Source organism: Leucoraja erinacea, chromosome 7 (genome assembly GCF_028641065.1).
Source record: "Leucoraja erinacea ecotype New England chromosome 7, Leri_hhj_1, whole genome shotgun sequence".
NCBI lineage: Eukaryota > Metazoa > Chordata > Chondrichthyes > Rajiformes > Rajidae > Leucoraja > Leucoraja erinaceus.
This window is the reverse complement of record NC_073383.1, coordinates 3,191,350-3,215,766: the sequence shown is the minus strand read 5'-3', so window position 1 is coordinate 3,215,766 and position 24,417 is coordinate 3,191,350. Positions and strand designations below refer to the sequence as shown.

General features: G+C 40.1%; 1 protein-coding gene across 1 annotated transcript in view; it reads right to left on the bottom strand.

Annotated features, from left to right (window-relative positions):
• The window catches only part of LOC129698573 (microtubule-associated protein 2-like), a 384,661-nt gene that overhangs the window by 10,537 nt on the left and 349,707 nt on the right, over positions 1-24,417 (bottom strand). Inside the window, 10 exon segments of the mRNA XM_055637661.1 lie at positions 2,033-2,125; positions 3,935-4,263; positions 5,009-5,074; positions 6,553-6,700; positions 13,107-13,280; positions 18,145-18,221; positions 18,826-18,957; positions 19,226-19,429; positions 19,635-19,833; positions 19,836-23,830. Of these exon segments, the coding sequence (XP_055493636.1) occupies positions 2,033-2,125; positions 3,935-4,263; positions 5,009-5,074; positions 6,553-6,700; positions 13,107-13,280; positions 18,145-18,221; positions 18,826-18,957; positions 19,226-19,429; positions 19,635-19,833; positions 19,836-23,830 (5,417 nt within the window).

The window sequence follows — 24,417 nt, the reverse complement described above, 5'->3', positions numbered from 1 at the left end:
AACCCCGCCTCCCCACCCTCCATGGTCCGTTATAACGAGCATTTACTGTATTGCAAACTAAAACAAAAAACTGTTCTTTCGATCATATAAAAGTCTCCTCTCTGATATGCAATATGGCTTTGTGGTCATCTAGCTGGAAAAAGAAAATCAAAGGATATAATTATCTTTGTAGAGGTACGATAACATTAACATCTGTAATATCAGTTGGAAATATCGTTTTAACACGCAGGAGGCAAAGAATGTTGGATGGTGGAGAGAAGATTGAAATGATTTGATAGAAAATATTTAAGATTAATGGCGCAGATAAAAGGTATCAAAAGGAAAACTATCTACCTCATTGGTGATCCTCGGACTATACTTGATAAGACTTTATTGGCTTTACCTTGCACTAAATGTTAATTCCCTTATCATGTATCTATACACTGTAAATGGCACAATTGTAATCATGTATTGTCTTTATGCAACAAAATCTTTTCACTATACCTCGATACACGTGGCAATAAACTAAACTTTAAAAAACTATAAATGCTTCAAATACCTATCAGACATGAAGAGGTAAACGGACAGGAACGATTTAGAGGGATATGGTCAAATACAGACAGGTAGGGCTTTTGTAGATTGGGCATCTTGGCAAGTTGGTCCGAAGGGCCTGTTTCCACGCTGTATGACTGTATGATTCTAAAGTGTCAAGCATTTTAGGATTTTTCTGAGGAATGTTTTCATAAACTGGATGGATTAGATTAGCAGAACATAAAACTACTGCAAACATTGTGATTTTTAGAATGAAGACAAATTCACTGATGTGGTTAACACAGCGGGTCAGGCAGCATCTCTGGAGAGAAGGAATGGGTGACGTTTCGGGTCGGGACTGAACAAGGTACTTGACCCAAAACGTCACCCATTCCTTCTCTCCAGAGATGCTGCCTGACCCGCTGAGTTACTCCAGCATTTTGTGTCTACCTTCGATTTAAACCAGCATCTGCAGTTCTTTCCTTCACGGATGTGGTTAGCAGTTTAGGTCATTTATAGAACAAAAGTTGATATTTGTTTTCTTTTATTTGTAAAAGATTTACATGCAGTTATTTATGACCTCGAGTCATCACTCAGGACTTTACAGCTAATTCAGTTGTTCTAAAGTGCAGTCACTTTTATATTGTAGGGGGAACACCACAACTATTTGTACAGAGTAAGCTGTAATGGTCATTAATATGATGACAACCAGATAACCTGTTTTTAGTGATGTCTTTTAAAAGATAAATGTTGACCAGAACCTGGAGATTGACTCCCCTACTCTTCAAAATAGTGCCATGGGAAAAATAAAAGAAATAGGGTCATAAAGTGATACAGAATGGAAACAGGACCTTCGGCCCAACTTGCCCACACCAGCCAACATATCCCAACTACACTAGTCCCACCTGCCCACATTTGGTCCATATCCCTCCAAACCTGTCCTATCCATGTACCTGTCGAACTGTTTCTTAAATGTTGAGATAGTTCCTGCCTCTGGGAGCTTGTTCCATACACCCACCACCCTTTGTGTGAAAATATTAAAAAACAAAAAAAACAGAAAGATTCCCAAACAATACAATGTTTCTACATGCAAAACATCTCTATTTCATTGTGGGTACATGTTGGGTTATTTGCATCATAAATATAGATAAGTGTTTATTGCAAAGAAATGAATCAAAATGTTTAACTGCATAGATAATGGAGATGAATCATAGACATAATACAAAACCAGATTAAGGTTATTGCCTATATAAATGCTGATCATACAGTAAATGTTGCTATTGTCTTAAAATATGGAATTTAAATATTGCTATGTACAATGCATACAACAAAATACATGAAAATCCATGTATTTTTAAAATGTCAAATACTTCACAGCAACATCTCGCTTGAAATGATGCAAAGCAAACAGACATTTTAATTGATAAGCAAGCAAGCAATTCCATATGTGAACTTTGTATAATAATGACAGAATTTGCGGCTCAAATGAATTCTCAGTTTACAAAGTAAACAAGTGACTCACATTTCCAACCAGGGGAGAATAACGCATGTTGTCCAGCGAGCCACATTTTGGCTGAATATGGCTAAAATCAGGTTTTACATTTGCTATATGTACCTGGAAATGATAGGAACTTCACCAATCAATATCTACACACTAGTCATTCAGTGAGAAAATACCCACTGAAAATAATATTAGATACATTGTCACACAGTTTCTGCTTATAAAGAGGAATTTTAGTTCCAATCTTCTGGTGAAAGCTTTAATTCCAATTGGATTGAGAAAATTTTCTATAATATCAAAAGACAGCAGTAAATGACAGATGCCTTTAATTGATGGTTACTACTGTCTCATTTAAAACCTTATATTGACGTTTTCCTGTTTCACACAGTTTTACGTAAAATTCCTGTTTAAAGAACACCATACAAAAATATTTTATACCTTCAGTCACACTGCAATGAACTATCTCACAAATGATATATCACACAGCATAACATTTACATTTATCATCCCTTAATGTTAAATAAACATTTCTCCAACTATTTGATTTTAGCCATACATAAACTTAGTTTAACGAGGCAGTAGAAATATAACTAAAAAAATAGAAAATGCAGCGTAAAAAGCTCCATGTGCAAATAGCAACTGAACTATGTGCGCGTACACACTCATACATATATATTTTTTTTCCCCCTATGGGCGGCGTGACCGACGTCGCAGCGGCCTCTGCAGTCTGTCTGTGTATTTTTTATTTTTTTGTCCTGTTGAGGGTTTAGTTTGTAGCGGGTTTTTAAATGTGTATGTGTGGGGGGTGGGGGAAACGTTTAAATCTCTTCCCTGCATGGAGAGCCGACCTTTTCCCTGTCGGGTCTGCCGTTGGGGCCTAGCGCCGTGGAGCAGCCCCCAACCGGAACGACCTGGAGGCTGAAGTCATGGAGCCTGTGGATCTGTGGAGCTGCGGAGCTGCGGACCTACCTCCGTGGAGCTGGCCGGCTTCGGAGCGTGGAGAGCTGCGGTGGCGCGCTGCTGCGACCCGACTCCGGTGGATGGTGACACCGGGAGTTCGCGGGTCCCCGGTGGGAGACTGCTTTGTGGGGCACCGGCAACGGCGACTTCTCCCGCCCAAATTGCAGGGTTGAGAGTGACCTGGAGCGGGGCCTTACAACGCCCGGCGCTGATTTAATTTGCCGCGGACTTGCTAGCACCCGCCGGGGGCTCCAACACCAAGACCCAGGGCAGGGTCTTACATCGCCCGGCATGGCTTTCAGTGGCTGCGAACTTGCTAGCGCCCACCGGGGGCTTTGACCTCGACTTCGGGAAGGAATGGAGAGCAGGGGAGAGACAAGACTTTGCCTTCCATCACAGTGAGGAGGAGACTCACTGTGATGGATGTTTGTGTAAATTGTGTTGGTGTGTGTCTTGGTTCTTTTCTTGTATGGCTGCAGAAACCAAATTTTGTTTGAACCTCATGTGAGCTGAACTGAACTGAATTAGGATTAATTCAAAACCTATGGTTTTATTTAAAATCAAGGTTTTAGGATAGACTCAGCTGCAAAGTTGTTTCCTTTTTTTTGTTCAAGGATAGATTACTCATCCCATTTAATATCTCCTCTCTGGTCATACTGTATACAAACCTTTTTCTTTAAGTGAAAAATGTAAGCAAACCAATTGCTACTGGTCCATTAGATTTGACTTGGTATCATCTTTTACCAGATTGTCAACAACAGGTCCAAAACCAGCACGAAGATTAATACAATACAATGATCTGAAATCAAAGGGCAGGGCTATAGAAATAAAACAAATCCAGCAAATTATTTAAAACCTTAAGATTTGATTTTTCTTTCCTTAAATGAAGTACTGCTGATAGTATCACGAATGCCATCAAATCCTAGTATACTTTACAGAAGTACAAATATTCCAGTCCCATACCTGCCCTCCTCTTGGTTGATGTTTCAGGTTGTCAATTGATCCAATTTTGGACTTGATGTTTTTCAGATCTGGCATAGGCTGGTTGATAACACGGAGCTGCTTTGGAGTAAGAGGAGATTTTGGGGGAGTGCGGATAATAGCCACTTTCCTTTCTGTGGGCACAAGAATGGGAGACTTGTGTGTGCCAGGAGTGCCGGGAGTGCGTGGGGTCCGGCTACCCGGTGTGCGAGAGTAACTGGGCGGTGTGCCCGGCGTGACTGCAGTAGATCCAGGTGTGGATGGCGTGACAGTGCCGCTTCTTGCTGACCTGGAGCGTGCTGATTCAGAGCCTTTAAAAAATACACATATTGTATAGAAGTTTTGTTTAAAACAACAACATAGCCTCTGTATAGGAAGGAACTGCAGATACTGGTTTACACCAAAGAGACACAAAATGCTGGAGCAACTCAGTGGGACAGGCAGCATGTTGTTTAAGAAGGAACTGCAGATGCTGGAAAATCGAAGGTAGACAAAAGTGCTGGAGAAACTCAGTGGGTGCAGCAGCATCTATGGAGCGAAGGAAATAGGCAACGTTTCGGGCCGAAACCCTTCTTCAGACTGGTGTAGGGTGGGGACAGTCAGCATCTCTGGAGAGAATGAATGGGTGACTTTTCGGGCTGAGCCCCTTCTTCAGAGATGCTGCCTGTCCCGCTGAGTTTCTCCAGTATTTTGTGTCTAACATAGCGTTTGTACATGCCAACAAACATTATTATCCAGAATACATTAAGGTAATCACATCTTTCGGCTGAATTGATGGAATATTGATGAGTAGGTTAAATAAGCATTTCCATGATGTACATCTTTGAGAATTACATTACGACAGAGAAAGGATTGAAATTCAATTTATCTTGCATTAGTTCTTAGCCCACAATATAAGTCTAGAAGCCCATCCGTGCTCTGTGCAACTGGAAATCAAAATACCATTACATCCATCCATTCATGGTTCTGATTGCTCCATGTGAGCTACACCAAGTCCGTCATGCAGAAAATCGGTTACTTTTATAAACCATTCAATAGGGCTAGACAATAGGATACCTGCATGTGCTCGCGATCTGGTCATCCCATGACCCCTTTGGTCATTTCTTGGCTCAGTCCTTATAGCTACAAGGTGGTAGAGAACAGACCAAATGTAAATAAGGGGCTTACATTTGTAGTAAGCAAATCAGCAGGGAAAAATAGATCATGATCATTATACTTGTAATCTGTATAGCATATCCTATTTTCCATTTTTTTTTCAAACTCTTAATAAAACTGGCTTGCTCAAGATCCATATGCATGAGTTCTGAGTAACTGGTCTAATATCCTTGTCTCTATATTGCACTTTAGCATTTTTCATGTGTTCATATAAATTATTCTGCATTCCTATTTAAACAGTGGCAGGGGAGTGATCTGAAAGTGCACAGTACAACAGGCTGCCAGGAAAATGCTAGCACATACCTTGAAATGCACCAAATTGTAATGAAACATAAATAAAAGAGACAATTTTGCCAACAACTCAAACTGTGATTCTTCTGTAAGATGCCTATGGACAGTTCCCAGATCCGCAAGGTGCTAATGTTGTGTCAGCATGGTGCACTATGATAGTGACTTAAGTCAAAATATTCAGTGTAGACCCTTTCAGGTTCAACTCTCATCTCTGCCTTTGGTATATTTGACTGCTAATATTGAACCTGGAAAGCTGTACACTACCTCGTGAAAAATACAGTGCTATTTTCCTTTGTTTCATTGAAGCTTATTGGAGGATGGGAGGACCATAAAGACAAGGAGATCAGGGTGAGTACTGGAATGGAAAATCTGAGAGGCAGCTGGAAGTTTAATATGCATGAGGACCAAGTAGAGGTTCTGCACCATGACCACTTGATCTGAATATTGTTATAGAGGAGATAAAAACTTCAATGTATTTATTGAAAAATTGCTGTTCATGGCAGTGAAGAATTTCTGAGGGATGGACAATGGAACTAAAGCAGGTAATAGGACTGGTGTGGGCAGGTGTTCCAGAAATCTCCAGGAAAGAAGATTTGCAACTGGAGCAGCAATCTGTTTTAATTTCAGGTTTCGGGCAACTTGATAAATTGAAGATTGATTATTCATGACCAAATATATGATAGTTAAAGTGAAGATTAAAGAACTGCACTGCCGAAAATATTAACGTACGAAAAGTGAAATATGTTTAAGTAACATCCAGCAAACCGGAATGATTCATAACTTTGCATGTTTTTCCTTGTTCAGTTAAGAATAACACAAAATATATTAAAAGCATATATAACTATATTAAACAAAATGACCGTCTTGGAAGCAGGAGAAAAAGAACACATTTGTGAGGATGATTTCTACTGATCAGATCTCTGAAAAAATGGTCTACTGGCATTTTTGGCTTTCCTCTACAGTAATTACACAAAATTGCATGCCACGTTCATTTTGAAAGCATTAAGTTGGAGCACAGTGAAGGCACAGGGAATGCAGTGCAACTGTGTAATGCCCTTCTACCTTCATGCTCACATGTTTGAAAATGCAACATAATGCCTGGGTTCAAAAATGTAGTCATTCATGACGTTTCGAACAGAAATATGAAAACTAACTTGTTGGTCGCCTCGGTACAGAATAAACCGGGCTAGTAACTGGAACAAAATGTGCATCCTTTTCTTCCGGTGGAGCTCGGCGAACGGTCAAGATCGAAGAAGGTCTCGGCAAAGCTGAACGCTTTTCTGGGCTCCTCGCAGCGGCATCCTGCACAGAGCGAACCATATCACTATTATCTGCAAATCCACCCAACTCTCTTATTATTTCTAATCATGTTTGAAATGGGGCAAACATATGTGCCCATGAGGATAAATTAACTCTATCTTCCACTTCCCACCTTCCCTGAATAGCGCCACAACCTGCATTAAAGCATCCTGATGCTTTAAAACTGAGTTCAATCCTAGCAAGTGTAATGCCCCTGTCCCACTTAGGAAACCTGAACGGAAACCTCTGGAGACTTTGCGCCCCAACTAAGTTTTCCGTGCGGTTCCCGGAGGTTGCAGGTAATGGAAGCAGGTAGGGAGACTGACAAAAACCTCCGGGAACCGCACGGAAACCTTGGGTGGGGCGCAAAGTCTCCAGAGGTTTCCGTTCAGGTTTCCTAAGTGGGACAGGGGCATAAGGTGTTGCACTTTGGTAGGTTTAATGTAATGGGAAAGTATAGAGTTAATGGCAAGATTCTTAAAAGCACTGATGTTCAGAGGGATCTTGGATTCCAAGTGCATAGCTCCCTGAAAGTGGTAATAAAAAAATAATAGAGTGCTAAAGTAAATATACGGTCGGGTCATTGAATATAAGAGTTAGGAAGTCATGTCGCAGCTTGATAGGACTCTGGTTGGACTACATTCAGGGTGCTGTTTGCAGTTCTGGTCGCCCCATTACAAGAAGGATGCGAAGGCTTTGGAGAGGGTGCAGAAGAGATTTACAAGAATGCTGCTTGGATTAGTGAGTATTAGCTACAAGAACAAGCTTGTTTTCTCTGGATCATTGGAGATTAAGAGGAGACCTTAAAGTATATAAAATTATGAAAATCATAAATGAGGTAGACAGTCAAAACCATTTTCCCAGGATGGTAATGTCAAGAACAAGAGGGCATAGCGTTAAGGTGAGAGGGGAAAAATTTAAAGGAGATGTGTGGGGCAAGTTATTTTTTAAGCTGAGAATAGTGGGTACCTGGAACACACTGCCAGGGATGATGGTGGAGGAAGATATGATAATGGCATTTAAGAGGTTTATAGATAGGCACATGAATATGCAGGGAATGGAGGGATATGGATTATGTGTAGACAGAGATTAGTTTAATTTGACATCATGTTCAGCACGGACATTGTGGGCTGAAGGGTCCGTTATTATGCTGTCCTGTTCTATGAAGAAACAAGGAACTGCAGATGCTGTTTACAAAAATGGACACAAAGTGCTGGAGTAATTCAGTGGGTCAGGCAGCATCTCTGGAGAACATAGATTAGTGACATTTCGACTCTGAATCCTTCTAAACAATAGGTACTGTTCTATGTTCTTTTCCTATTCCAGCAGTGTATGCAGATATCAATAGGATTTATAAAAAAAATGATTACTAAGGTGCAACTAGAAAAGTTGACACTACAGCAAATTTACACACCTGTGAGGATTTGGATCTGCAATACATCAGGAATAAGTGACCACACATTATCAAGCAGTGCTAAGGAAGGCAGGTGATACTAGTGTCTTTATGCTCATTCATCACAGAATACAAGACATTGCATACAAGACAAATTATTTTACTGCCTTTTGGAAAGCACATTCTTGAAAATTCCACTTTTAACTAAAAACGCTTCTGTGAAATTAAAATTAAAATAGTTAGTCACGTTTTAAAAATATTGTATCCATGCTTTGATGTGATTGAATGTTGTTTTTAAAAATAAGTTTAAATGAAAATCATGGACATAATAGATGAATTAAACAAATATTTTGCATTGCTCTTCACCAGAGAAGATATAAATAATTCCTAAAAATAGCTGTAAAATCGGGCATTTTAAGAGAGGTAAAAGATTGGGAAATAACAATCACTAGGAAAGTGGGACAAAGCAAAATGTCAGAGCTCTAACCTGAAAAGTACCCTGCCCTGATGGACCTCATGCAAAATCTTAAATATAGGAAGATTCGGGGAAGGTTCCATTAGATTAGAAAATAGATACAACTCTAAAAGGGGAGATGGAAAGCAAGAAACTACTGAACATTTAGCTGTATATCCGTCATAAAGAAAATATAGAAACTCCGGTTTAAACTGTCATAGCAGAGCAACTTAACAGTGTGGATATGGAGAGGATGTTTCCTCTTGTAGGACAATTTAAAACTAGGAATTACCATTTAGAAATTACAGATGGACTGTTTAAATTAGAGAGGAAAGATCTGTTTTTCTCTCAGAGCGGAGTGTCTTTGGAAATGTCTTCTCTGAAGTAGGTAGAAGCAGTCTTGTACGAATTTCAAGTCAGAGGAAGATGGGTTCTTATTAAACAAGGGGCTGAAATATTACCAGGACTGGGTTAAAATCAGATAATTTATGATCTTACTGAAGAGCTGAACTGCTTTGAGATGCCGAGTGGCCTACTCCTACTCCGAGATCAAATATTTATGATCTCCTTGTTGCAATGGAGATCAGTGAAAATAATAATTCTTCAAGCATCTGCCACCTTAAAGACCAGCACTAAAGTTCCTATTTAGCATTAAAATAGTTTTGTACTTTAAATTCTGATAGTTATACCTTTATTTTTTCTCGACCTCTAAAATTCACTTATTTGCTACCAAAGATAATACCATCATCATCAGAAGAAGCTATCTCTGGACACATCTTAATAAACTTTCCTGATCATCAGAAGATGATACTTGAAGTTCAACCCTATGCCCTTACAGAAATGAATTAACTAATATTATTTTTGCATCTATCTATTACTATTCAGAATTTTTGGTTGTATCAAAACATGGGCAGTGTAGCGGTAGAGCTACTGCACTGCCAAACAGAGCCAGGGACCCGGGTTCGATCCTGACTACAGGTGTTGTCAGTATGGAGTTTGTACACTATCTCCGAGACCTGCGTGGGTTTTCTCCAAGATCTTCAGTTTCCTCCCACACTCCAAAGACCTACAGCTGTGTACGTTAATTGTCTTGGTATAAATGTAAAATTGTCCCAAGTACATTTAGGGTAGTGTTAATGTGCAGGGGTCACTGGTCAGTTCGGACTCGGTGGGCCAAAGGGCCAGTTTTTGCGCTGTATCTCTAAAAAAACCTGCAGGTGTACTTGACCCACTGTTTGATTCATTCATTCTCACCACTTTCCCGTTGCAAATTCTGGAGGGGGAAGAAAAGGTCATTAAAAACCTCTGTGTAGCTTCCATCCAGATAGGATATGAAGTGTAAAGATTTACTCAGAAATCTGCAACACATCAGTGAACGGTCAGTCTATGCCTGCAATGGTTTCTTGCCCCATTCCTCTTATATTATCTCTACGAGGCATCCGTAGATCTTCGTCCTCAGACATCCTGGGATGTCAGGACTGTCTTATGAAGAAAGACTGGATAGACTTGGTTTATACTCTCTAGAATTTAGGAGATTGAGAGGGGATCTTATAGAAACTTACAAAATTCTTAAGGGGTTGGACAGGCTAGATGCAGGAAGATTGTTCCCGATGTTGGGGAAGTCCAGGACAAGGGGTCACAGCTTAAGGATAAGGGGGAAATCCTTTAAAACCGAGATGAGGAGAACTTTTTTCATACAGAGAGTGGTGAATCTCTGAAACTCTCTGCCACAGAGGGTAGTTGAGGCCAGTTCATTGGCTATATTTAAGAGGGAGTTAGATGTGGCCCTTGTGGCCAAGGGGATCAGAGGGTATGGAGAGAAGGCAGGTACGGGATACTGAGTTGGATGATCAGCCATGATCATATTGAATGGCGGTGCAGGCTCGAAGGGCCGAATGGCCTACTCCTGCACCTAATTTCTATGTTTCGTAGTTATCATCCATTGGCCGTGCCATTACACATTGCCCAATGTTCTTACCTACACAGGTGACATCCTGCTTTACTTCATCATGGCTCCTCTTGATTCCACTATCTCTCAACTGTTTGGTGGCTTGTCCATCACGCAGCATTGTTTAAGCATTAACTTCCTTCAACTAATTTTTGAGATTAAATTTACTCTTTTTGTCTCAATAAAATTAGCTACTAATTATTTCTGTCCTTGCCAAATTTGCAAAACAGAGTCAGCATGTTCAAAAGCTTGATGTCGTATTGGTGCTGGTAGGAGCTTTGAACCACACATAAACACCTTCACCAAGACCAGTTATTATCTCTGCCATCACTGTCTTATATTTCTGATTTGTAATCTTCATCCAAGCATGATCCCTCTGGTTGAACTGATGCTAGATCCTGTACGGCCATCATCCCTGATCTAGTGGTTAGCAATGCAGCAAATGTAAAGTTCTCATCCTGATTTTGAAATCCTTTTGGGACTTTAGCTTCCCAGCACTAATTTCCACCAATCTTTCCAGTATATCTCTGCCCCTCTGATTTTCACCTCATGATGAATCATTTTGAATTTCTCATCGCTAAATGTTTCTGCATTACTCTCAATGGAGATGCAAAAGGTCCTAACTTTGGAATCTCTTCTCCAAAGTGGCCCGTCTGTTTTTCAGTACTTAAAATATTTGACCAAGTCTCTCTCAATATGCAAATTGATTAAAAAAATCCTGATAACACTTGCTCATTTTGTTGGGATGTTTTGCGGTATGAAAGGAGGCCTTACATCTACAGGTTAAGCTGAATAAAATGAACTGATTAGACATCATAATTATCTTATACTGTTATAATATTTCACTAACGTGTGTGTTGAACAAGTTATATTATCAATACAATCTTTGACCTGAAACATTAACTGTTTGTCTTTCCACGCATGCTGCCTGACCTGCTGATTGTTTCCAGCATTTTCTTTTTTCATTCAAGGATACTTTTCTCTAGGAAGTAAAAGTAACTTAGATTGCAGAGGCATCATTATTTTTACTAAAAATTAAAGCGATTGCATTTTTCATAGCGAAAATGTCATGCCCAAAATATACCGCCAAGCTAGAAAATACACAGTTGAATTTATAAGCCCATAATTTCAGTTGAAACACTAACCAATTTGAATGTGTGCAAAATTAGAAAACATGGTATTGGGGGTAGGCCATTGACTTGGATAAAGAACTGGTTGGCAGACAGGAAGCAAAGAGTAGAAATTAACGGGTTTCAGAATGGCAGGCAGTGACTAGTGGGGTGCCGCAATGTTCAGTGCTTGGACTCCAGTTATTTACAATACATATTAACAATTTAGATGAAGGAATTAAATGTAACATTGCCAAGTTTGAGGATGACACAAAGCTGGGTGGCAGTGTGACCTGCGAGGAGGATGCTATGAGGTTGCAGGGTGATTAGGATAGGTTGCGTGAGTGGGCAGAAGTGTGGCAGATGCAGTATAATATGGATAAATGTGAGGTCATTCACTTTGGTGGCAAGAACTAGAAGACAGATTATTATCTGAATGGTGTCAGATTAGGAAAAGAGGAGGTGCAGCAAGACCTGGGTATCCTTGTACATCAGTCACTGAAAGTAAGTATGCAGTGAAGAAAGCAAATGGCATGTTGGTCTTCATAGCAAAATGATTTGCGTTTAGGAGCAAGGAGGTCCTACTGCAGTTTTACAGGGCCCTGGTGAGACCTCACCTGGAGTATTGTGTGCAGTTTTGGTCTCCTAATTTGAGGAAGGACATTCTTGCTATTGAGGGAGTGCAGCGTAGGTTCACCAGATCAATTCTTGGGATGGCGGGACTGACATGTGATGAAATGATGGATTAGCTGGACTTATATTCACTGGAATTTAGAAGGATGAGATGGGATCTTATAGACATATACATAATTCTTAAGGAATTGGACAGGCTAAATGTTCCAGATGGGGGAGTCCAGAGTCATAGATTAAGAATAAGGGATAGGCCATTCAGGACAGATATGAAGACAAATGTTTTCACCCAGAGAGTTGTGAATCTGTGGAATTCTCTGCCATAGAAGACAGTTGAGGTCAATTCACTTGATGTTTTCAAGAGAGAGTTAGATATAGCTCTTAGCGCTAACAGAATCAAGGGATATGGGGAGAAAACAGGAAGGTACTGATTTTGGATGATCAGCAGTGCTGGCTCAAAAGGCCAAATGGCCTACTCCTGCACCTATTTTCTATGTTTCTATGAATGAATTGGTTGATATCAGCATTTGCAGAAATATATTTAACATGTCGTAGATGATCTTTGCTACTAACACTAGCAGCTATCTCCAATCTTGGAAGAGGCATATTTTTATGATTGGAATGAGAACGCAAAGAAAACGTTGGAGGAAAAATAAATGTTTGCTCATATTTCTTCACTGTTCTTATATTGTTTTTATTGCAGTTATTATATTGATCAGGTACTAGTTGTGGACATAACTATCACTTCAAATTTAATGGATAAAAAAGCCCAAATGTTTTGCAGAAAACGGAAGGAGCATTACCCTTTTTTTCAATTGCAAATAGAAATAGCATAATGCAAGAAGCAAAACTGCATGGACATTTCTTCTTCTTACCTTGCTTACAGGCTGCTCTCTCAAAGAGTCTCTAAGGCCGGCAGACGAGGATCGTGTGGGAAAATAATTTAGGTCAATAAAGGCTTTTCTATCAGCAGAACAAGTAGATTTAGGTCTTTCGGGGAGGTGGGAAGATAATTTTGAGGTAGGAATCTTTGTTAGTGTAGATGAATTCTTGCCATGAGAAAATATAAAGCAAATTAAAAAAAAATAAGACAATGAACATAAAAATGTAACAAAATATAAAAACATAATTTAAAATAATAACATGTCCTAATATTCTAATGAATATATCAAAAATGGTATGCAACACCACCAGTAATAGCCATTTGACTATGGGTTCTAAACAGCTGAACCATCAATCTAATCAACTAACGCACCTCTGCATGTTTTCATGTTCTACATAAAATATTCCATTATAAATTGGTGTTCCAGCAGTCAATATAATTGGCCTTAAACACTACATTCCATTCCCTAAACCCAGCACCTAGGTCCTAGATCCTCATTATCCCTAGATGACTTTTAGTGCCATTTTACAAATGATTATGGGTTTATTTAATTTAGGGTGACCTTCTGATTAATTGTTAAAAGCACTATTGTCTTAGATAAACTGCACAAAGATGTCCACACACATGGACACACAAACTCTCTCCACTTTACAGTTTGTCCTCAAGCTGGATATGTATTACAAGTTCACTGAGTCATACTGCCCAACTCCTCCATGCCAACCAAGATGCCCTAACTTGCAAGTCACATTTGTCTCGTATCCCTCAAATCCTTTATTTTCCATGTATCTGCGCAAATTACTTTTAAATGTTGTTAATGGTCCTAACACAACTACGTCCTCTGGTAGCTCATTCCATTTAACATCTACTCCATGTGGAAAAATGCCCCTCAGGTTTCTATCAGCTCTTTAACTTCACCTTAAACTACTGTTCTTAAACGATTTTATTCCCATAGCCTGCGGAAAAAACTGTGCGCATTCCCCTCATGATTTTATACATGTCTCTATGATCACCACTCAGCTTCCTGTGCTGCAAGGAATTAAGTCCTCGCCTGTCCATCCAAATGTCTTGGTAACATTCACTTAAATCTTCTTTGTATACATTCCAGTTTAATGACATCCTCCCAAACTGAACATAATAATTCACCAATGTTTTGTACAACTGATATCAAGAGACAATTGCAGCAATTATTGAGAGAATGGTGGATGTAAAAAGTTTATTCTGATGGGAAAATCATCTATTCACTTAATGTAATGCATTATTGCATTATAAGGCAATATTTCTACATCCTCCTACTGTATCGTCACAAGCAAATAAAACAAACTATTGTTCTAATGGGTTAACAATTTTATGAAAACAAGTTAAACAAATTTAAAAGAAATGCATTCAAAACTTTGACAAAGTAAAATTAAAACAATGCACTAAAACTTAAATGTCGGTTGTGACTTTATGTAGAATCTTTTCAATGGAGATGAATACAAAAGTTATGATGAGAAAGTGTTTGAAATCCTACATGTGCTTAACAATTCAAAAGGGATTATTTTGCTCTGGAATATAAACACTTTACAAACACTTTTTATTGTTTTTTTATTCCGTTATTCTTGGGATGTCACAACTTCCAGGCGTGGTCTTTTCAAAACAAAGGTTGTTATAGAGTCATAGAATAATACAGTGTAGAAACAGGCCCTTCGGCCCAACTTGCCCATACCGACCAGCATGTCCCAGCTACACTAGTCCCACCTGCCCGCGTTTGGTCCATATCCCACCAAACCTGTCCTATCCATGTACCTGTTTAATTATTTCTTAAACGTTGGGATAGTCCCTTCCTCAACTACCTCCTCTGGCAGCTTGTTCCATACACCCACCACCCTTTGTGTGAAAAGGTTACCCCTCTAATTCCTATTAAATCTTTTCCCCTTCACATTAAACTTATGTCTGGTCATCGATTCACCTACTCTGGGCAAGAGACTCGTGTATCTACCCAATCTATTCCTCTCATGATGTTTTACTTCTAAAATTCTAAAGTTCTGCTTCTAAAATCCTATCGAAGATAGACACAAATACCTCGAGTAACTCAGTGGGTCAGGCAGCATATCTAGGGAAAAGGAATAGGTGGCGTTTCGGGTCAAGACCCTTCCCCAGATTGAGAATTAGGACCAAAGGGATATAGAGGGTACTTAAGACAAATGAATGGGGAAAAAGCAGAAAGCAACAATAATCAAGGAAATGGTCCTTAGTTGGGTGTGGTACAGGTGATAACGAGTTAATACAAACAGTGGAATTCAACAGTACAGTGAAACTAGTACAACTAGGGAGGGGGGAAGGACAGAGAGAGAGGGGATGCAACGGTTACTTGAAGTTATAGAATCAATATTCATACCACTGGGTTGTAAACTGCCCAAGCATAATATGAGGTGCTGTTCCTCCAATTTACGTTTGTCCTCACTCCGACAATGGAGGCGGCCTAGAATAGAGAGGTTCTTCTGGGATAGGGAAGGGGAGGTAACGTGTTTGACAACCAGGTGAACACATATGCCGAGGTGGCACTGAGCACAGATGTTCAGAGAAACAATCGCCCATCTGCGCTTGGTCTCACCGATAGATAGGAGTCCACACCTGTCTCTTGGCTTATCATTGTAGAGACAACAAAGCAATACAATATAATCTCTTCTCCAGCAGAGTTTCCAAGACTAATTGGATTGTAGACTATTGAAGGTTTTAGATCTTGCTTAAGAGAGAAGAGGTTCCATGAGTTCCAAACCTGTGGCTTGGTCAGTAACCATAAAATATATGCCACCAAATTCTAGCAAGTGCAAATTCCATAATTCATGAAACCACAATTCCATCAGCTGGAGGTTCAGAATTTCATTATTAGAATTGTTGTACTTCTCCAACAAGATATGAATGTCCTGGCTACATGAACATGTCCCTTTTAAACACCTTTTTCCTGCTGTCATCCCAAGGTTTAATGTTCTCACTTCAGCACAACCGACATCTGCCATTAGTATTGCGGTTAGACATGGACAGGTCATGCACAGGACAAGACAGCAAACTAATATCTCTCAAGCCCAAATTAAGTTTCACATTGCAGCATCGCTCATAACCACAGTCTTTTGTGAAATCTTACATAAAGAGGTAGGTTTGCAATAGCATTGATCTCCCCATCCAGAATCACCTTAAAATACACAAAATAGTCTTATTCAGCATTTTATTTTGGGTTCTATAGCTGATTACGTATCCCAATTAGATTTCAGCCTCTCTATTCAGCAGGACACTATCCTTTCAGCCTTTCTGACATTGAAAGGCACATAGCAGTGGCCCACCTATCTGTACTCTGGCCATACTATTTCCTCATTATCATCCCCAGTGTCAAGCACCAGAGAGTCAGTAGTTGTGCATGGGGAAGACTACAAAATATGGTAAATGGCCAGAGAGAAGTTCTAAAGCCTACTATGTTGGTTTATTTTAATGTATAAAGATTGAGTATCTGTGCAGAGAATATGATGAAGTACCCAAGTACAAGTGTAAATGGGGGGGGGGGGGTTGTGTGAATGGAAGAGAGGTGACACAAGACACAGCCAGGCAGGTAAAGGGCTCTCAGAGGTGAGGAGGGTTGTTTGAAATGCAGATGGTTGGACAAAAGTAGAAAAGAAGGAAGGTGTGAGACAAATGGATCGAAGAGTGGCAAATTGTGAAGCTGGAGGAATGAATGAATAGTGGAAGGGGAGGGGGAGGGAAGAAATAGGTGCGTCAAGGTGAGGCACAGGTGAGGGGAGAGGGGGGACGTTATATGGGGGAAGAAATTAAAAGGGGAGAGTTTTGTAGTTACCTAAAATTGGAGAATTCAGTGTTCATCCCATTGGGTTGTAAGCTACCCAAACAGAATATGATGTGTTGATCGTCCAGTTTGAGCAATGGCGTGTACAACTGCAGTCAGTCCGCCTTTCTTTGGCGACCAGACTTTTTCCCTGTCGGGTCTCCGGTGTCGTTGGACCTAACATCGTGGAGCCGGCGGCGGCCTCCAACCGGAACCAACCTGAGGGCTCCAGTCGTGGAGCCTACGGACACGCTGGCCGACTTCGGAGCAGGAGGAGCTGTGGTGGCGCGCAGCTGCGGCCCAACTTCAGAGCTTCGGAGGCTCCAGCCGCATGCCCGGTGGACAGGAACATCGGGAGCTCGCAGGTTCCTGGAGGGAGACCGCTTTCCGGAGCTCCCGTAACAATAACTTCTCCCGCCGGAATCGCGGGGTTTAAATGTCTCGGAACGGGGCCTAACATCGCCCGGCATGGCTTAAATGGCCGCGGGACTTACCATCGCCCACTGGGAGCTTTAACATCGTCAGCCCCAGTTGCCTCGACGCAGCAGTTGGACTGCTGGACCGCGGGAGAAGAACAAAGAGCAGGGAAGGGATAAGACGTTTGCCTTCCATCACAGTGAGGAGGCGGTGGAGATTCACTGTGATGGATGTTTGTGTAAATTGTGTTATGTGTGCGTCTTGGTTTTTCTTGTAATGTCATGACTGCAGGAATGACATTTTGTTCGAACCTTGTCTGTTTGAATGACAATAAAATAACATTCTATTCTATACTATTCTATTCTATTCTGGAGGAGACCCAGGACAGAAATGTAACTACGGGAATGGGGAGAGGAGTTAAAATGGAGGAAAGAGGAGTAAATGTTTCCTTCTGTGAGAATTGTTTGAATGTCTGTGTATAGAACAGCATCAAGTTTCAATCATCAGGTTTTATAAGTTTGAATAGAACGTTTCAACCATGCTTATATCAAATATTTCCTCTGGATTTGACACAGCACAGGTATTCAATGTCTATGAGCTAATTACCTCAAAAGAATGTAAAACTTGATAAAAGGCAAAGCTCACCCAAAATTTAAAAAACATTCAAAATCTAAGCGTTATATTGTGAAATTTAAGAAATATCTGCAGCTTTGATATATACATACTTCAAATAAAAGAAACATCAGTAACTGCTATGCAAGTTGTCCCATCTTCCGTAATTTATAAGTGATTTACTTACTATGATCCGCTCTTTGGGTTGCTTAGCAACAGAAAATTTCTGATCTATAATGTAAGCACCCTCAGCGCTTCCAGGAGCTAAGCAAACGGAAGATTAATATTAGAACATTGAACAATAGACCAGAAAGATGTTTCATTTTAATCAAGATATTCTGAGATGTGAATGAAAGCAAAATGAATTTAATATTATTACCATCATATAGAAGGGGAAGCAAAGTAATGAAGTACAAAATTATCCAGACTAACAAACAAATAAAGCTCCATACGGAGGAAACCTCAATACATAAATACTTTAGTTTTATAAAGCAAAGCTATTATATGTCTTTAAAAAATCATAAATGGAAAACAAATACTGCATGTAATGAAAGTTATTCCTGAATACCTCTGAACAAGGGGATTAATGTGAATGGATATCATGATGCAGGCTGCAACACTTTCCCACCAGCACACAGTGAAACAAACTCCCACAAATAAGAATGACACCACCACTTCAAGGTTAAGACCACCGTACTTGCAAGCTTGTGCATGACAAGCATGTGTGATCATGACAGCTGTAAGAAAAACAAAATGAAAAATGCCATATGCAGCCCAATGGCTGAAAAGAAAACACAGGAAAAAAGCCAGTCCAGCAATGAAGTAAAGTCCATGTTTGCCAGCCACATTGCATTGTTTACACAGTCACCTGTCTGCTTCCGTTTAGTACAAGGGACGTGAGCTGGTCTATGATATCTTACAGCTGGTTTTAATATGATTTTCCTGGAGGGAGACCGGGTCTGAATCTCTGTTTTTTTAGCAAGTTCAGACTTCTTATACACTGTTAGAGAAGAAAGACAAGAGGAAATAAATGAAGACAGAAATAAAGTTCTACTCAGGTGGAATGTGCAACATCCACTTTACATTAAAGGAAACAATAGATCAATTCAGCAAATTAGATATTTCTAATTCCTGCTTGTGTTTATTATCTAACATTTCTACAGCCAAATCTCACAGAGAACATAATGTTGTTACATGGGAACAATACAAACACCTCACATCACAAAAATGGAACAAGTGAAAATAAAAATGGCTTCCAATGTATGAACCTTTTCTTTTCTTTTTGTCTTCTTTGGAGAGTACACTGACATCTTTTTTGATTATTTTTCTCTCAGGCGTAGAAGCTCTGTTTTTGGCAGTTTTTAACAGTTTCCCTTTCCTATGTTTATCCAAAGACGGGCTGCTGTACTCCTTCTGTGGCTTCTCCTGCTTTGTGACTGCAGCGGGTTGTGTTACTATGATACTCTCCTCATCTGCAGAATTAAAGTGCAAGAAATCACTTTAAATAGCAACAGGGATAATATGAGGGAGAATATTAAAAAACATAAACCGAATTTGTGTTACTTTAAAAACTCTAACATTAAAGGATACAGTCTAAATAGCACTAATTAATTTATATATAATAACGAGAGTTTACTGTATTGGCATGGATGATAGCTAGTAAGGCTTTACAGGCACCTTGTGTATCCATCCAGCAGCTGTCTGTGTCCATTACTGACTCATCAATGCTCTCATCTTCCTTCAAGTCTGTCGGGATCTGTATCTTCTCTGGGATAGTCACAATTTCGGCAGCTTTTGCAGGAGGCTCGAGGATTTGCTCTTCTGTTAGCTGGGTTGGTTCACTGCATGTGAAGACATCATCAGTGTCATCACATTCGGGGCCACGGCAAATCTCACACTGTGGCCCAAGTCCTCTCCTCCTTCCAACGTGGTTTGTACAACTGTAATAACGTCATCTTCCACCGTAACAACAGATTCCACAATTCCTCCCTCCTCAGCTCCTTCTGCAAGGTCAACGTTCTCAGATACTTCGTCGTCAGCCGGGTCCACATGCAAAACGATTTCTGGCACTATAACCTCAATCAGCACCTTCGCACATTCCTCATTGCTGGTTTTCTCAACCACAGCCGGTTCTTGCACAGCAGCAGAGATTCTGTCATCAGGAAGGTCTGCCTTTGAAACTTCTGAAACAATAACTTCATTGGATGTTGTAGTGGTTTCGCCCACTGTGATTTTCACAGGCGGAGTCGCATGTTCAATAATGTCACCGGACAAACTAGGCAGAGTTTCCAAATTTTCAGTTCTCTCAGCTTGAATCAAATCTTGAGCAGGGGCAGGCATCTTTACTATTTTGTCATCCAACCCTACAGCTTCGGAATCATCCTTACATGCAGTAACCACACTAGGTAAGTCAGGCACTATGACATCCTCTCTAATTGTATCAGTTTGAGTTGATTCTGGTGCAGGGACAATTTTCTCAGATATCTGATCAATCTCTTCTATTTTCACACCCATGTCAAGGACAGTAACCTCACTTGGCAGATTAGTCTCAGTGGCACTGAATATCATTTTCTCAGGTGAGGTGATTTTTTGTATAGGGGAAGGTTCCTCAGGTATTTTGTGATCAACAGTGTCGGTTTTCTCACTCACCTCTGCTAAAGTAGGCTCGATGTGTGAAATTGGCTTACTTTCCACTAACTCCTGGGCTTGAGGGATTTGTTGAAGAATAGCATCATCCTCAGACACCTTATCCTGAACAGAATCTGGTACTGCAGTCTCACAGGGCAAACACGGTATATGTTCATCTTCCAAGACTTGAACTTTGTCTTGAATGGAAGCAAATTTCTCATAAAATATGGGATCTGATTCCATTTCAATGTCAACATCGAGGACAGTGTCCTGCCTGGGCAAAATAGGCCTTGGTTTATCTTCAAATGCTTTCTTAATTTGAGCTGGTTCCTGTACAGAAAAGCTTTTGCCAAATCTTGCTGACTCCATTTCTAAAACCGTTACAGTCACTCTGTTGGGCTTTGTCTCTTCGTTCAAGGCTTTCTTAGGCTGAACTTCTTGAAAAGTCACATCTTTCTCAGAGAGCTTTTGATCCACAGTCCCTGGCTTCAAAGGAGATACTGTGGGCAAATAATCCAGTGGTTTATTCAGAGAAGAGTCTACTGCAAATTCCAGGGCATCAATAGTCTTATTTTGATCAAATTCTTTCATTTCAGGGACATCAGGTAAATGAACAGTTCCAGGCTCCTTCTTAATAAACTGGGCTGGAACATCTATTGAAATCGATTCTTCATTTAGAATTTCTGATTGTCCTTCCAAAAGAGGTGTTTTTAATTCACTGTCTTCTGACAGAGTGACAATTCTAAAATGTGAATCCTCTTTATGCCTATTTGCATCTATTTGCCTCCTGACACTTTCCTCATCAATAGCCTGAGAAGCTGTACGGATTTTATGGAGGAAAATGCTCCCATCTTCCAGAGGACTTTTAACCTCCTCGGGAGTGGGCAAGGGGCCAGAGTATTCAAAAACACAGTAGCCCATTTCCTCTGGTTGACCAACATTTTTAATGATTAGTTTAATGCTTTCACTTAAAGACTCAGAGCCAGAAGTAGATTCTGCAGGCATGGACGCTCTCCTGACCACTTTGGTTTCCGTGGGCTCAAAACTCAATCTCCTTCGACCCAAATCCAACATTTCAGGCAAGTCAGGAACCACGACACTATCATTTTTGTAATCCTGCTTTAAAGTATGGGAGTAAGCATATTGTGGCTCTAAACCCAGATTCTCATCAACTGACTTCTCCTCATATGTGGACACACTTTGACTTTTGTCCACTTCAATAGGAAAACAAATCTGCTTCTCTTCAGCAGGGGTTGGGATGGGGAAAAATTCTGCTGACTCATCCAAGCTTATACCCCTCGAACAGGCAAGTATGTCAGACGCCAGTGGTGACAAAGATTCAGGGGGTCCTTGACTCTCTGCTTCCACCTCAAGAGATATTGAATCTAAAAAGGTTGTTGGTAAGTTCAGCACTAACTTCTGGAGTCCTTCCGAAGTATTCGCATCACCACTCGAATCGGGCTGTTGAGAAATTACTCCCTCTCCATCGACAGGACAAGCAGGAACATCAATTTCATGTCCTGTGGTGGAATCAGTCTCTTTGTCAACAGGGAGAGATGACAGTACAAGTGTGCTGTAATGAATTCTTTCTGCTAAACTATCTTTTTCAACTTTCTTCTCATCTGCTTTTGGTTTTTCACATGGGGCCTCAGAGGTCTGCAGCACTTCATGAGGTAGTCTCGAACTACTTTCCTCTGTAATAGTCATTTCATAATAACCATCTCCAGGATGTTCACTTATTTTTGCGCCATTATCTTTGGGAACAAATGTTTCAAAATATTTAGATAGTTCTGGTTGATCCACCTCTTTCCTCTCTTTTAAATTCACATTGGTAGCATCAATTGTTTGGCTTTGTACGATTGGAGTAATTGAATCGACTACAATTTTTTCAGAAGTAACATTCGATTCAGTGGATGGTGGCACCAGTGGTTCAGAATCTTGTTCTTTAGGAATTATCTGGACAGTGCTTTTTTCCTCAATTTTTGAGGATGTTTCTTGAATCTTCACCGTACTTTGCCCCATCGCACTTGGGCCGAATTTGATAACCTCAAGCGTTGGATCATTACTTAATTGGTCAGCTGCATCACCTGTGGCACATTGTATGTTACACGGTATATTTTGATTTTCATCCTCCACATAGGATGGAGCAGAACTAACATCAGTTAATTGCCAAACTTCAACTTTTTGATCAGTTTTATCCAGTTCTTTTGATGGGAGATTGGCTGTTGGCTCTTCGGGCTTCTGTTGAGAAAACTCAGCTGGTAATAACTCTGTTGCACTAGGAACTTTCTCCTCATCTACTGTTCTTCCCTTTGAATCCTTTACATTTTCTGCACTTTTTACCAAGTTATATTCAACATGTTCTGATCTGTCTTCTGGCATTGAAAAGACATCACCTATATGTTCGACCAGTTTTATTGTATCGGAGATTTCTTGCCCTTTAGCTTCTGATATTAATGTTGTCTCTTTATTAGCACTGTCAACATTTGCAAGTGTTTGCTCTAAATGCAATTCCTCGTGCACTTTTGACTTTTCCTGAGGAATTTGCTGCTCCTTCTCTTCAGTGACAGAAACAGTGTTTGAAACAAAATCCTTTTTTTGTGACTCATCTTTGCCTTCAGTAACAGTGATACCAACAAACAATGGCACTTCTTGTGAAGCTGCTTCAATATCTTTACCACAGGTGACAGTTGCCGAAATATCCCTTTCTTTCACACAGCCAGCCTCTGCAATATCTGCAACGGATGTTTCAGATGTTTCTTTAATATCACGACTCAATGGAGGCATTTTACTTTTATCTAAAGCAGATTTGTTGGATGTCCTTTCAGATGAAGCATAAGGGGGTTTTATGATTGTATCTATTTTATGGACAGCACTTGGTTGGATGTGGGTTACGATGTTCTCTGCTGCCACCACTGAGATGCACTCATTTTCATGAGAACTGAACTGTACTGAACATTCACCGTGGATAAACAGGGTCCCAGTCCTGGTAACAGAAGGAGCTAGAGGTTGGGTTTGCAAAACAGGAGTTGGAAATGAACTCTGTATCTTGGAAACTTCCTCTGGTGTTCCTCTGAGAGCTGCATTATCTTTACCCAATGTAGAAGACGGCAACAGATCAGATATTTGTTGATCAGTACATTCAACAGTCTTATCTTTCGTCATTGACACTTCATGCAACGCTGGTCCTCCCACACCAGCAACTGAGGATTCGCCACCTGTTGACGGCTTGTCCATCTTCGTGGCTGTAAGCAAATCTAAAGTAGTTTGGTTGCATGCATAGAATTAACTCAATGCAAAAGCACTCCAAATAATTTCTCCTGCTCAAAAAGATAACATGTGAAATAAAAAAATTATGCTGGGACCTATAGAGGAATATTTAGGGTTGGCAATATGAGTTTAATTATTGTTGGAATTAAATTGTATTTATATGCAAAACTGTGATTGCTTCTCAGTATTGTAGTTGTAAAGAAATCTAATATGAAATTACTTGTTTAATGAGTGCAGTAATGCTGTACTAATTCTGAAGAGGTGACACAAACTAAATCTATAATTTTCCAATACATACATGATTTACATTTATTCTCCAGATTGACGTTAAAACTTCAGTGGATATATCAAATGATCTTCCCTGACTTAATCATGTAAGAAATAATTGCTTATTTGTGGTTATTATTTTTGCTTATTATTTCCTCATTTATCTTCATCACTCTAGACTATTGCACCTACTACATTAACCCTTCTGTATCGTGGCCCCCTGTTCATGATCTTCAGTCATTTAATTCCCTCCAGACTTCTCTCCTCCATATGTTCTATCACAACCCGTGTGATT